The 15,722-nt window shown below is 35.7% G+C and overlaps 2 protein-coding genes across 3 annotated transcripts in view; one reads left to right on the forward strand and one right to left on the reverse strand.

Annotated features, from left to right (window-relative positions):
* The window catches only part of eys (eyes shut), a 73,941-nt gene that overhangs the window by 39,259 nt on the left and 18,960 nt on the right, over nucleotides 1-15,722 (reverse strand). For both annotated transcript variants that reach the window (XM_030383744.2, XM_030383745.2), the window contains exons 2-3: nucleotides 13,281-14,275; nucleotides 8,806-8,954 (exon numbers count right to left, since the gene is read on the reverse strand). In XM_030383744.2, the coding sequence (XP_030239604.1) occupies nucleotides 8,806-8,954; nucleotides 13,281-13,786 (655 nt within the window). In that variant the 5' untranslated portion in view covers nucleotides 13,787-14,275. The remainder of the gene's footprint in view (nucleotides 1-8,805; nucleotides 8,955-13,280; nucleotides 14,276-15,722) is intronic.
* The window catches only part of LOC115562359 (MKRN2 opposite strand protein), a 76,998-nt gene that overhangs the window by 38,351 nt on the left and 22,925 nt on the right, over nucleotides 1-15,722 (forward strand). Inside the window, exon 2 of the mRNA XM_030383781.2 lies at nucleotides 4,154-4,366. The gene's annotated coding sequence lies outside the window, so the exon portion shown is untranslated. The remainder of the gene's footprint in view (nucleotides 1-4,153; nucleotides 4,367-15,722) is intronic.

Here is a 15,722-nt window from a genome sequence, read left to right on the forward strand (position 1 = left end):
TTTTTTTTGGTCCCTCGATAAATCACCCACTGCCAACATTTTAAAGTTGCATTGGAAACGATGCGACTTAAATGTCCCAAATAGTATTTGCCCCATAGTTATGAATAAGCGGGAGCTGGTGGGGCCAGCGCCAGCACTACCAAAGCGAAAATGGAGCAATCGCTTGAAGCTGTCGCCTGTAAGGCAAAAATTGCACAAAGGCAACGCCGATTGGCAAAAAAGGAGAAGAAAAGAAAACAGAAAATAGTAATGGAAGGGTTCTCAGAGGCACGTGGAAGTTTTAATCTGTATCTGTATCTGTATCTGTATCTGTATCTGTATCTGTATCTGTATATCTGTATCTGTATCTGTATCTGTATCTGTATCTGTATCTGTATCTGTATCTGTATCTGTATCTGTATCTGTATCTGTATCTGTATCTGTATCTGTATCTGTATCTGTATCTGTATCTGTATCTGTATCTGTATCTGTATCTGTATCTGTATCTGTATCTGTATCTGTATCTGTATCTGTATCTGTATCTGTATCTGTATCTGTATCTGTATCTGTATCTGTATCTGTATCTGTATCTGTATCTGTATCTGTATCTGTATCTGTATCTGTATCTGTATCTGTATCTGTATCTGTATCTGTATCTGTATCTGTATCTGTATCTGTATCTGTATCTGTATCTGTATCTGTATCTGTATCTGTATCTGTATCTGTATCTGTATCTGTATCTGTATCTGTATCTGTATCTGTATCTGTATCTGTATCTGTATCTGTATCTGTATCTGTATCTGTATCTGTATCTGTATCTGTATCTGTATCTGTATCTGTATCTGTATCTGTATCTGTATCTGTATCTGTATCTGTATCTGTATCTGTATCTGTATCTGTATCTGTATCTGTATCTGTATCTGTATCTGTATCTGTATCTGTATCTGTATCTGTATCTGTATCTGTATCTGTATCTGTATCTGTATCTGTATCTGTATCTGTATCTGTATCTGTATCTGTATCTGTATCTGTATCTGTATCTGTATCTGTATCTGTATCTGTATCTGTATCTGTATCTGTATCTGTATCTGTATCTGTATCTGTATCTGTATCTGTATCTGTATCTGTATCTGTATCTGTATCTGTATCTGTATCTGTATCTGTATCTGTATCTGTATCTGTATCTGTATCTGTATCTGTATCTGTATCTGTATCTGTATCTGTATCTGTATCTGTATCTGTATCTGTATCTGTATCTGTATCTGTATCTGGATATCTGTATCTGTATCGGTATCTGTATCTGTAATCTGTATCTGTATCTGTTATCTGTATCTGTATCTGTATCTGTATCTGTATCTGTATCTGTATCTGTATCTTGTATCTGTATCTGTATCTGTATCTGTATCTGTATCTGTTATCTGTATCTGTATCTGTATCTGTATCTGTATCTGTATCTGTATCTGTATCGGTATCTGTATCTGTATCTGTATCTGTATCTGTATCTGTATCTGTATCTGTATCTGTATCTGTATCTGTATCTGTATCTGTATCGTATCTGTTCTGTATCTGTATCTGTATCTGTATCTGTATCTGTATCTGTATCTGTATCTGTATCTGTATCTGTATCTGTATCTGTATCTGTATCTGTATCTGTATCTGTATCTGTATCTGTATCTGTATCTGTATCTGTATCTGTATCTGTATCTGTATCTGTATCTGTATCTGTATCTGTATCTGTATCTGTATCTGTATCTGTATCTGTATCTGTATCTGTATCTGTATCTGTATCTGTATCTGTATCTGTATCTGTATCTGTATCTGTATCTGTATCTGTATCTGTATCTGTATCTGTATCTGTATCTGTATCTGTATCTGTATCTGTATCTGTATCTGTATCTGTATCTGTATCTGTATCTGTATCTGTATCTGTATCTGTATCTGTATCTGTATCTGTATCTGTATCTGTATCTGTATCTGTATCTGTATCTGTATCTGTATCTGTATCTGTATCTGTATCTGTATCTGTATCTGTATCTGTATCTGTATCTGTATCTGTATCTGTATCTGTATCTGTATCTGTATCTGTATCTGTATCTGTATCTGTATCTGTATCTGTATCTGTATCTGTATCTGTATCTGTATCTGTATCTGTATCTGTATCTGTATCTGTATCTGTATCTGTATCTGTATCTGTATCTGTATCTGTATCTGTATCTGTATCTGTATCTGTATCTGTATCTGTATCTGTATCTGTATCTGTATCTGTATCTGTATCTGTATCTGTATCTGTATCTGTATCTGTATCTGTATCTGTATCTGTATCTGTATCTGTATCTGTATCTGTATCAGAAAACCATAATAACCCTTAAGTAAGTGTATTAAAAAGGCAGCAGGAAGACAAAAAATCTGTCGGTACGCGAAATGAAGGTATGAATGAATGAGCAGCTGAGCCAAATGCATGTTTGATTGAATGAATGTGCATTGAATACGTGAAAATGCATGAGACACAGAGGTGCAGCTGGCTGGAGAGCGAGCGAGCTCAAGAGAGAGAGAGAGAGAGAGAGAGAGATGCAGAAGTAGAGTGAGGGAGGTGAACAAATACGTTCCCAATCACATACTCACATATTCATATTCATCTGCTGATAAAGATGGAGAACTTAAGAGGTGGTTGGCGAAAATTTGCAATAAAAACATGCAAATAAAATAAAGTCGAGCTAAAGTTAAAGCACAATCAGCAAAATGAGGATATATGTATATATGAGAATATATATGTACATAAATCTGCAATGCTGCAATTTTGAATGCATTTTTATATAAAATAAAATACTTCAATGTTAATGCTTTGAAGGGGTATATAGATTGTGATAGCAGAGAAAAAAGTTTCATTGAGCAGTCCTAACTGCTCTTAAAAGTCTTAACAAGCTGATTTTTATTAAGCTGATGGTTTCTTTATCATTTCAAGCAAAGATTGAAGCTTTATGTCAGCGAAATCTGTTTCTACTTATTCACAGGAAGCTCATCAAAACTTTTTATATTACAACGTTAAGTCAGTTTTCGCAACGATACAATATTTTCTGTATAAAATTTACAATACAAAATGTTTTTTTTTTTTTTTTTTTTTTTTTGTGTCAATCTTCTGTATTATTAGAATCAACTTTCAAGCGAGTATCTCGCAACTGAGTTGGAGGTTTTTTCGTTTTTTTTTTCCCCGAAACCTTTGCTTATTGTTGACTTGCAGCCGTAGTTTCTGTTGTTTGCTTGAATATGAAATGCGAATTTCAATGTGAATAGGCCTGGCAATGGCTTCCAACTGCAATTTGCATTGTTTTCGCGCTGAATGCCCCTAAGTTCCTTTGGTTTATGCGATGCTCTCAAATGTTGGCTCGACTGCAATGATTGCATAAAGGGAGCCAAGAAAATGCCTTTAGCTCGGCATAAAAACTATTGTGTGTGCGATTGTGTGTGTGTTAGTGTGCGTGTGTGTGTATGGGGGGTTGTGCGTGTGTGCCAAGGAGAGCAAGGTTATCCTGCTGAGCATTGCAGTATTGTTAGCTGCCCTGCCATTAGAGTTGTGCAATGAGCAATAAGTTCTGCTGCTGCTGTTGGCCAGAACTTAACTGAGAACTGATATGAAAAATGTACCTTAAATTATAGTAGTAATATAGGTTTTTTTTGCAAATAATTTATTCATTGATGGCTTAAAAAATGAGAAAGATTCTGTGGTATATAATCCATATTCTATCAAAGCGGCTCATCTGTTTCTCTCAGTTGTTTTAACTGATTTTTTCGAGTTATATATCAAAAGCTTTACCATATTATTTGCTGAGGAAGTTCTTTCTAAGCATCTGAATTCTCAGAAGAGGAAATCCTATGCAAGCTGCAAACTGCATCTGGAGAGCTTCCTTCACAATCGAGATAAACTAACATATAACTTTGTATTCATAACCCTTAATCTATATAACATAAATCTCCATTATTGGCTTCCTTTTCATTTAAACTTATACAACTTTAATATCACTTTCAGCTAGTTCTCCAACCCAAACCACAGCCTTGGCTTGGCTTGGCTTGCCCTGCCTTGCCGTGGCTTTTAAGCTTTACTCTCATTATATTTGCGTTCTTATTTTCTTTAACCTTGTCTACTACATTGATATTCTTTACATTTATTACATTTCAGTTATACAACAACGAAAAGCAGCTAAAGTATACAGATAATTAAGCAGAGTAACCCCAAAAAAAACAAACAAGAGCTGCAAAGGAAACCATAACGAGCAGACAAGCCTGGAACCAAAACCATATCAAAGCAAAGCAAAGCAGAACTAACAATTAACTTGGCTAAGCCTGCTATCTACCTGCCAATTGTTCGTTGTGATAGTAACCAGAAAACTCGGTAAGTGGGACACAAACAAAAATCAGCAAAAAATCAGGGTATAAAAAGAAATACAAAACACAAAAAAAAAAACATAGCCGACTTTTGGGCGTGAGAATGTTTGTTGAGTTTTCTATGTATATCTGGCAAAGCAATGATCGACTCAAAGGGACGCGATATGCTCAAAATGCAGCTGTAAAAGCCAATGCACATCAAAAGGTGAAAGGCAAACAAACGCGAAGCGCTCATAATATTAATTAGAGCGTTTGCTTAGCTCAGCATTACAGGAGCCATTTTAGTGTAAATATCCTGTAAATAATGAGCGCTGCCTGAGGGGAGTATCCGACATTTGTTTATAATATAAGGGTTTACATTATTGATGTATCTTATTTGTTTTCAAGTTTTTTTGTTTTACAATTTTTATCAAATTAATATACATTTTTATATTTTGAATTTTTAGTTACATGTTAAAATATTTAAATTATTTTTAGTAAATATTTTGTGTGCTATTGGAAAGATTTCTGTTTAAACTTTCGGTTTTTTTCGAATTCAGATAGTTTTAATTTCAAATTTCTATAAATGACACGTTGGATTTCTGGAATTTCTTTTAAAATAACGCCAAAGTATTTAACTACTGAAAATACAAAGTATTTTTAGTCGCTCAATTTTGGCTTCTCATCTACAGATTTTTTAATTGCAGCACAAATTTTTTATTTTACATTTTTTTTGGGTGGTTTTTGCGTTTTTTTTTCGGCGTTTCTGAATTCAACAAACGGTTAAAAAGCTAACCACTACGCTCCCTTGCCGTCTCTGTGCCTCTTTAACTATATATGTTTCGCGCTATTTTTTTTTTTTTTTTGACTATTTTCGCTTATATTCTGTTTAGTATTTTCCTTTTTCGCCCTATGCATTCAAAGCATTTGATTCCATAGTATGTGTATATATAGAATTTGTATGTGTGGCTTTTTTTTACGCCTTTTTGCATAGTTTTTAGCTTCATTTCCTGCTTTTTCACGTTTTTCAACCATCTGCTCATAATACAATATATGTGCACTTATATACAGTTATTTTGCTCCTTTACAAAGCATATTTTTGTATATATTTTATTTCCCTGATTTTATTTAGCATACAATTTTTTGTTGTATTTTTTATTATGTATAAAAATCATATATTTTTTCTTTCAACGCAGCACAGTTCATTCCATACGCTGTTGCTTAGCTTCTGGCTTTATTGTATTTATTTTCTGCTTGATCCACTTTAAATCGTTAGCACATCCAGCACCGTGCATAATGTTATATATATATATATATTTCCCTAAGCAGAAGGTATTACTAATTTGTTATGGCATTTGCAACGGATGCAGAAATCTTTGTATAGAGAAAACTAGTTTTTAATGAAATTTTTAGATATGTATATATTTTTCCACAGATGTATTTTTAATACAACTGGTATTAGCAATTTAGAAAGTTGCAGTCGACAAATTTTGTAAATTTCTAAAACTTTTTGACCAGTTCAAAGTTTTTATTCTACCAGAAAAAAATCTGTAGTGCATTTAATTGTCTGCTAGTCGAGTGTATAATGTTCCTATTTATTTTTTATTTTTATTTTTTTGTTACGTTGCGCTAATTTCATTTGCAGTGCTTAATGCATTCGTGTTTTTGTCCGCCTTTTTTCTACACTTTTATTTATGCTAATTTAATGCAATTGTTGTGTTAAGGGAATATGAGAGAGTGCAAACCGCAGACAAGTGGCGTCAAACGATTCGTATGAGTAATGCGAACTAACAAATAGATGACTGTGGGGTACATAATATTAAGGATAATTACTGTATAATGAAGATCAGGCAGGAACGGTAGACCGAATATTAAATACGTTATTTTGCAAGGTCTGTATATGATTTTAGACTAGAGTGTGTTTGGAGAGAGATAAGAGAACTGAGTGTGCTCGAGTAGAGGCCCAGATTTATATGTACATATTATATAAATATTTTTAGTTTCTCTGATAAAGATTTTGTCACGAGGGAACAGAATCAATAAAGATGCTTGAGCACTTCATATTAGCCTCAAGAGCACTTACAGGTGTTTGCCTGGTGCTTCATATTCATAATTAATAATTGCTGAGGCAGTAGCCTTATGTATAATTAATTATTACTTAAGTAATCATCATCTTAATCAGCAGCTACCTTGCACTTGCGAATGCCTACAATTTGGGTCTAATGTAGCTAATGTAGCCCCACTGATCCATGTCACAAAATCATGTCAAATGCTTAGCTTAAGCGACATGTGTTACGCCTAACTATTCGCATTTGCTAAGCTCCGACATGTTTTCACAGTTTTGGGTTAAAACTGCTAATCCGGACTAGGTGTCAATTACCTAACACCTTGCCACCACTCCGTGCGCCCCACACGCCCTTTCCGAGCTATTGGCTTTACCAAGTTTCATGGACCACAAATTTGTAGCAATTTGTATTTGGTATTAGTTGCTGTTGATGGGTAATGCATATAACACCTACACGATGGCTATAAATTTCACTAAATTTTATAAAGTCAACTCTCAGATACTTTTCAAGCACACACACACTCATATACATTAAGAGACCCCACTAAGTGCTTCTCACACGTAGCAAAAGTAAATGTGTTTATATATATATACATATATATACGTAACGGACGGAAAGTACACGAAGCCAAAAGGATGAACATTAGATACATTCATGCTGAGACTTCCGCACACACACACGCACGCATGCACATGTATAAATATGTACACACAGACACACGCTTGGAGACCCACACAACAATTCACACGTAGCAAGTGGCAGGTTAAGAACCCAACATTGACTACCACAATAGACAACATTAAAGTTGGCTTCAGCAGGAGCTATGCCACAGCTCCATAATATTGAAGTTTCGTCGTTTTTGCTACATATTATAGAGCATTTTCTCAGAGCAAGATATGAACTGTAGAATATTAATATTCGGGTTTTTTTCGTTTTCCTCTAAATTTTAAGTAAAACTTAAATCTATTCATGTTCGTGCTAAAACTTTTGTTGCCAGCTTAGCTTAGCTGCATAAATTTGTAGTTTTAATTTAGCGATCTAGTACGAAATTTGTAAGCGTAACTAACTTTCGGCTTAAGTGCTGCTAAAACTTCTCTGCTTTCTTTTAAAATTTGTCTGTGTGCTTTTTTTTTTGGCCTGTGTTATTTCCCAGTTTTGCTTTCTTGCTCAAGCGTTTAAAGAATAATAGACACATGTGAGTGAATGCAGTAAGAAAACTAAAGCTAGAAACAAGTAAAAACGTCTAGTTTGGCCAAAGCGCACTTTTAAATGCTCTTTTTGGTGTGTTTAGTAATGTCGGAGGAGAAAAGTATTTTTTTATTATGAATATAGAAATATTATATTAAATAATATTTGCTCCTAAGATATCTATGAAGTATGTAGTACTATTTCAATAATATTTCTATATAACATTAAGTAAAAACTGCATTTCTTAGTATACATCTAGAATAAACTATAAATGCAGTTTTAGTACTATTTAGTACACTTTTAATGTATAAATGTACTATAAAATCCGTTTTTAGCAATCCTTAGTGCATCTTTAGTATCTAGGTAGAATATACTATAAAGTCAAATTTTAGTACTATTTTAGTAAATCTAGAATATACTATAAAATGAGTTTGAGTACCATTTTAGTACATCCAGAATACACTATAAAATGAGTTTTTAGTACGTTTTAGTACATTTTTAGAGCACATCAAGTATGCACTATTAATGCACTTTTAGTACTATTAAAGACTTTTATTAGTCCTTAGTACACTTTTAGTATATAGCTAGAATATACTATAAAGTCCAATTTTAGTATTCTAAGTACATTTATAGTATATCTAGAAGATGCTATGAATTGATCTTTAGTACGTTTTCCTGTCCTAGCTTAGGGACTCCCATTCAGGGTAAAGCGTGTATTGTAATTTTTTTTTGCGTTTTCGCTTTTATTTTATTTATTTTTTTCTTTTTTTGGGCAAATTTTACAAATACGTTTGGCGTGCGTCGGTGCATTCAGAGTCTCGCCGAGAGTTCTGCCCGTAGGTGGCCAGACGAGGCTTCGTTTTTGTGGTTGCATTTCGTGTTAGAGTGCCTGCTGTGGGCGTCTCGTATTTGTTTTATTTCGCTTCTTTATTTTATTTATTTTTTGTTTCTTTTTCTGCGCTGGCTTAATAAAAATACATTTTGCACGTGGTGCGCGATGCTGTAACGGAGCACACACACACACACACATGGAGACCGCAAGAGGCTGTTCAGTGGGCCGTGCAAGTTTTTAGTACTTATTCGTAGTATTTGTTGTACTATCTGTGGGGATCTGGGTGTAGTCGTATGTCTGTCTACCTGTATGTATGTGCGTGTGTGTGTGTGTATTTGTATTTGTGTTGGCGTAGCGCAAAAATAAACCGCACACACTTACCAGAAAATCCTTCCGGACACGTACAGTTGTAGTAGGCAACACCGTCCACACATGTGCCGCCGTTTTGACAGGGGCCCGACCAGCATTCGTCCCAATTCGTTTGGCACTGGATCCCTGTGTAGCCGTCAATGCAGTAACACGAATACGAGCTGTACTCATTGTTGCAGTTGTTGTAGTAGTAGTTGTAGCAGTAGTAGTGGCAGTAGTAGTTGTTGTTGTTGTTGTTGTTGTTATCATGGCACATGCGGGAGTTGGCATTCGGTAGGTGTGGGCGCAACGGTGTGTCAATGATGCATCAAACGTTCAGCAAAAAAAGTTTTGTAGGCAAACCCATAAAATGAAAAAAAAGAAGAAGAGTAGAAAAGTGAAATAACAACAAGAAAACGTTTTAGATAAAAATAGTTTTACAAATAGCACAATATGGTGGAGCATGTAAAGACAGAGAGAAATGGAGATAGATTGAGAGTGAGAGCAGCACCTACACTGTGAGAAAATTCAAATTGCAGCCGTAAAGCAGAGTTAAGCTAGAATGAGGTGTACTAAAAGATTAATATATGGAAAATAATTTACAGGGAATTTCGTTTTCATGTTGACTTTTGAGTAGCATAGGCTCTATTTAAATAATTTCACTTGCAATCTGTTGAATTCAGTTTTTAGATTTATCTTTAAAATCCTGTTAATATGTTTATAAAATTTTTAAAGCTTTAATGAAGCGAATATGAAAACTAAGAAAAACTTGTGAGGCTTTAATTTTCAAATGAAAATGTATCTTAGCTTTAATCCGCTTTAAGAGTTTTTCCTCCTATTACATACACTTCAGGTCAAGTTGCTTGGAATTAAAAAGCTTTTAAAAGCTGTCATTCCATTAATCCTTTGGCTTAGCAAACCACTTCGCTTCACTCAAGGCTTTCATATGCCGTCATAAGCTTGAGCAATTGAAATTCAACCCCATTTTTGTCTCAGTGTAGTGTGAACTGGTGTTAACACCATTTGTTAGTAATTGGAGTGGCTGTGTAGCAGTGTGTGTGCGCGCATACTATTGTATGTTTATCTAATAGGAGGGAATGTATCTGGATTTTTGCTCAGTGCTCTGGCGAGTGCGATAAACATGGCCAACGTACTCGAAACATTACGCTTGAGTAGTGGAAATAAATATTTGGTAGCCAATTGGGATTAGTTGTTCCAGCTAAGAGTGAATTGAAATTGAAAAGGAAATGGCTACGACAGCAGCAACAGGAGTGGTAACTGTAACAGTAACGGTAACATATCGAAACTGGATCCGGTGTCAGGGGAATGTCACCGACATGCCTCAACATGCCACACACACACACACATACTGCCTTGGCCTGGCCCCACTCCTGCCCACTCCCGCTCTGTATAAGTTTTTTTTTTTTTGCCCACACAGCTTAATTAAAGAACTTTTGTTGCAGACATGTAGCAGGCAGTCTTTTATTATGGATCACATTAGGATGCATTTGTATAGCACTGTTTGGAGAAAGCACTGAATTGGGTAAACAGCAGCAACAGCAAAAGCAAGAGCAAGAGCAAAAGCAGCATCAACATTTTTACTATTGCCTTTGACATGGACTTGCTTGCCCCAGAGGCCTGTTGATTTGTTGGCAAGCCGAATAGAAGAACCAAAAAAACAATTGTACTGAGTAGATAAATGGCCTTGGGGCATCGCATTAGCTAGCAGCAGCAGGAGCGGCAGCATCATGTATGTTACATGTGATGGCTTGGCTACATGGCAGCAAAAGACGAATGAAACAATGCATGCATTTTCGAGTGATAAATAGTTTAGACAATTCGTATACAATGAAATCCTTTTGAGTGCTAACATAATATTAAGGCTTCGTAAAGGACGCAGATGAGAATTGCAAAGAAAGGCGGTAGCAATTTTACGGTTGTTGCTGTTGGTTTTTAGTGTAAATTGAAATGGGAATATTTGATTTAATCTTAAGCTTTTGCTTAACAGTCACTCTGCTACATATTTCAATTTACCATTTCATAAATCTTAAAGCTCTCCTAATATTTATTTCAAGCATGAATATCTTTTATCTATGCTTCATCTTTCACATCACTCGATATGCATTTTAAATGTATTCCAAGCATATTTATCTTATAATCTTAAAGTTTGGCAAACCTCACACACTCGATTAAAGCTCATCTTTGCCTTTGTCCATACCATCTATCTATATAACGGCAAATTTGTTAAAGTTTCATTGGCCAAACTGTTGGCAAACAAATTTGTTGAGCATTTCATTTGAGCAGTTTAACGACGGCCATAAAACTTATTCATCTCTGATACGAGTCATAAATACTGCTATTGCCGCAAACTAGTTGAACATAAACCACGATAAGCCAATAAAATATCAATGTACGCGGATAAGTCTAGTGCGCTGGCGGCCAAAACCGAATTTGGCCAAAAAAAAAAGAAAAAAAGAAAAACAACTTTAAGATGGGCCAAAAACTATTCAGTTAATCCGTTTAAATCTCATGGAATCGTGTTAAATTTAATTGCAGCTATAAATTTTTCTTGGCAGCGCATAAACTTCTATCCGGCTAGTTGGCTGCCTCTCTCTTTCGCTGTGTGTGTGAGTGTGTTTGTGGCGCTCTAACCCCGCACCATTGCCACGGCGCCACCACGAAATGGCGGTTATGTCAAGAAAAGCGCTCTAGAAAACATTTCAACCGTCTGCTTCGACTCGCATTTGACTTGCAGCTCGCCGTGAAGCTATCGTAAAAAGTATCGTAAACGCTTTTTATGCTGCAAATTCACAGACTATGAGACTGGGTGGCCCTAAGCTTCGCTCTGTTGAGGTTTAGAGTTAGCTCAGCTCCCATTTCTGGCCACATATCGCGGCAAGTTGAGAATAAAATGGCAGTTACTTAGTTGTATGAGCAAGGAGCATTGTCAGCTGTTTGCATCATCTTTGGCTTGTTTGTGCAATAATATTTATAGCTGTGCATATGCCATATGCACTGCAGCTTAACTTAAACAGAATAACTAATGTACATGGCGTCGAAATGGGCAAAGTTATTGAACGTAAACTCTCAATTGAAACTGAGAGGCCAAAGTTCGCTTGGGCTTCCATTGGCGAATAGCAGCTTCAAGTCTCAAATATTAACTTTAAGTTAAGCTTTTATCTTTGTATGTCTTTATAGATGGCAGTATATATAGATATGAAGAAGCTCATATTAACAATATGCAAATATGCTTTATATCTTTTTCACTATATTCACTTTCTCTATGGATTGTAAACTCATGTTAAAGTAAACGAATTTGTTTGTATAATATGTAGACCATGGCCTTCCTTCAGTGGCTGCAGCTCGCATCTTCGTTGTGGACGTGGTTAAACTGCTCATTTAATATGTCTTATTGAGTCGTCTTATTTTATATTTCATTGTTCTTTTAATTTATTATTTTTATTTATTTATTTTTATTTATTTATTTTTTTATTAATATCTGAAATCTTCAATTAATCTATTAAATATTAAATTATATATATTTGAATTTGAATTTTGATTTTTAATTCATTCACGTTCTTTGTTTTCTTTTTAAATTTATTTTTATTTTTTTACTTATACATGAAATCTACTAAGAATCTATTAATTATTCAATTGAGTATATAATGAATGTCTTGAAATATATTTCGTTTCTAAAACTATTATTTTGAAGACTATAAATTCTTTAAAATTCAATGATTGATTTATATATACATATATACATATAACTTATATATATATTTTTTTATTATTTTCTATTTATTATTTTATTTGTATATAGCATTTCTTCCCATCTTTCCTTTAATCTTGTTATACATATTCCCAATTACCCTTCACCTCACTTTTACACATCCTCCCACACATAATTGATTTAGTTTTTTATTCTAATCATTAGCACTTCAATACACCTACTTCAAGAGTTTTTCCACAACTTGAGTCTAATGTGCGGCGCTCTACGAGCTCGTGGGGCTAAACCGCATTAGTTGCATAATTTAGTGAGGCTTAGGATGTGCATCGGACACACTCGTAAGTTAATAATGCGCAGCTTATGCAATTGAAACCACTCACTCCTCAATGGCCGGCCGACCCGCTGAAGTGGGCACTCGGGGCGACCACAGCTTGGCCTCATTTGTGAAAAAGAGGGCACATGCATAAAAAGCGCCAAGATAGGGTAGAGGTGGTGAGGTACTGGGGGGTTGGTCAGTTAGGAAGAGTTTGCGGCGGGCTAACTGTGTGGCAAATTCATTTGCCTGCAAAGTGGCGGCATCAACATGTTTGTGCCGGCACTGGGCCTGGGATATTGATGGCAACGGTCGAGCTGCTGCCGTTGCTCTCAAGTGGTGCAAGTTTATTGCCCACTCGAAATGTGTTGAACGGAGTTTATTGGCTTGGCGATAATAAGCAATGGCTGCAGTTAGCTCCAAGCCTCGTACTTAGTTGAGGTGGCATATGGAACGCATTTGACTCACCTGTTCAGGCCATCGATGCAGACGCCGAATACACACGGATTGCTGAGGCAAGCGAAGCCCGCTTGGCTGCTGCACACCAGACTGAGGCTCAGGCAGAGCGTCAACAGGAGTCCAGACTGTGGCCAGCTGTGTGCCAATGTTCTTAATGTCCTGCCAAGGCTTTTTGTTGCAGTTGTTGTTGTTGTTGTTGTTGCTGCTGTTGGTAATTCGAGTGTTTTGTTTGCTGTCGTTGTTGCTGTTGCTGTTGTTGTTGTTGCTGTTGCTGTTGTAGTTGGCATCTTTAGCAGGTGGTTTCGTTGCATGTCCGTTAATGGTTTCGTGGCTGAGCTGCTGAGCACCACAGTGGTGGTTGCTCCATTGGCCGTTAGCGGCGTTGTTGTTGCTGTTGTCGCATTCGCTGCAGCAATTGCTGCCGTTGCTGTTGGTATTGCTTTGGCATATTTAATGCATTTATTAGCAATAAGATCACGCCTTCGGCACATTTCACGTTCCATGGCGTTTAGCATTTAGTTACAGTAATTTTGTTTTGTTTTTTATTTTGTTGTTGTTGTTGTTGCTTTCTCGTATCAATCATACGCCCCGTGGCACGTTCGATTGTTGCTGCTGTTTTATTTGCCCTTTGCCGTTGCGCTCAACTGCAATTTGAATCCTTTTAGGTGCTTTATTAGTTTGCATTGTTTGCTGTAGCAATTGTTTAACTATTCTATTCACTTTATGTTATTTTCTTTTTGATTGCTTCCCATTCTATTGCATTTGCCGTCTGTGGCGTCTGCCGGGCATCGCATTTCACTGACGGAGACTACACTGTCCGTCGTTTTTCTGCTTCTTCTTGTTATTCTCCTTATTATTATTTTACTATTATTTTTATGTATTATTGTATGGTTATATAGTTTGTATTCGTTTCGTTTTGCTATTGCTCGACTTCTTCCCTCGCCCCAATGACTGTTCACATTTTTGCAGCTGCAATTTAATTTTGCATGTTTTCGATTTGCCAGCTGCAAGAAAATAATAGAACAGAATAACATTGTTAACAATGTAAGAGTAAGAGCTGTGCTGCAATGAAATTGAATTGAAGAGCTACATTTCGGTTTGTGAGGGTAAACTGTAGTTGGAGTTACTTATGCAGGTTACTGGTAGAAAGTCTTTTGATGAAATTCGAGGGCGCTGAGGTAGATACATACATGTATTATAAGTAAAATAATACAAATATATTTAAAATAATTCATATAAATATATATTTTTTATGATGGATATCGTGAATTCGAGGGTAAAAGTAAAAAAAAAATAAAAATATATTTAAAATAATTCATATAAATATATATTTTATATCATAGATATCGAATTGAGACTGTAGGCCTGTTGCAGCTGTTGCTGTATATGTATAGAACATGTTGCTATATAATTCTGAGTGTTGTTGACGAATGTGTCAAAGAATTTCCGACACGTATTCACGTTTAAAATATATTTATATAATTTTATTAATAATTATAAGCTAGGTATTATGCTTGAATTATTCTATTATAATTATATTTATATATATACTTGTCTAGTTTACCTTGGGTGAGCAAAGTTCTTGTTGTTGAATTATGTTGTATTATTATTAAACAGATTTACGAGCTAGGTGTTTAGTATCTTGAAAGTTAAATCAAACATATTTCAACTGACTATAGAGTTCTCTTTATTAGACAATTTTTCATTATCATATTTCAATTATTTAGATATCATAATTGTATTATGTGTATTCCACGCATAATACAAAGAAAATAATATTTTTATAAATTTTTACAGAGTATCAACCAGTCGACTATTTTTCATACTGCTGCATTTGCTTGAACAAAGGAATACTAGCTACACACACACACACACACACACAAACACTTGAACGGTTTATTTTTTGAGTGCGCATTATGAGCGATTTAAATAAAAAGTAAATAAAAATGTTTTAAAATGAAAATATTTCGTTTGTGTCGATTTCTGGCTGAGCGGCGGAGTTGAAGTAGCGACGGAGCACAGCTGCTACTCAATGTTGTTGCACTAATCCAACTCATGACAGTTTATTTCTCCCCCTCTCACTTACTCACTCTCTATCTTTTTCTTCCTTTCTCTCTCTCCCTCTCTCTCTCTCTGTTTGGTTGTATGTGTTCAATAACTGCTAAAGTTTATTCAGAGTTTCGGGCATATGGCAAAAACATTTCATAGCATTTCACTCTGTCCGTCCGTCAGTCCGACCGTTCGTCGCGTCATGTGTCAAAATAAAAGCTCCAACTTGTTCACAATTCACATATTTTGGCACATGTGTGCGATGTGCTTAGGTTCTGGCCATTAAAACAAAATGGACTAGAGCAGACCAAGCCAGACCACGCCAGAGCTGAGCTGAGCTGACTCTGAGCACTCGGAAGGGAAATAATATAGGTCGTAGAGCGGCGCCAAATCCCAGTCACA

The sequence above is a fragment of the Drosophila navojoa genome, chromosome 3 (genome assembly GCF_054131105.1).
Source record: "Drosophila navojoa isolate 15081-1374.11 chromosome 3, UAZ_NAV_1.0, whole genome shotgun sequence".
In the NCBI taxonomy this organism is placed as follows: Eukaryota; Metazoa; Arthropoda; class Insecta; order Diptera; family Drosophilidae; genus Drosophila; species Drosophila navojoa.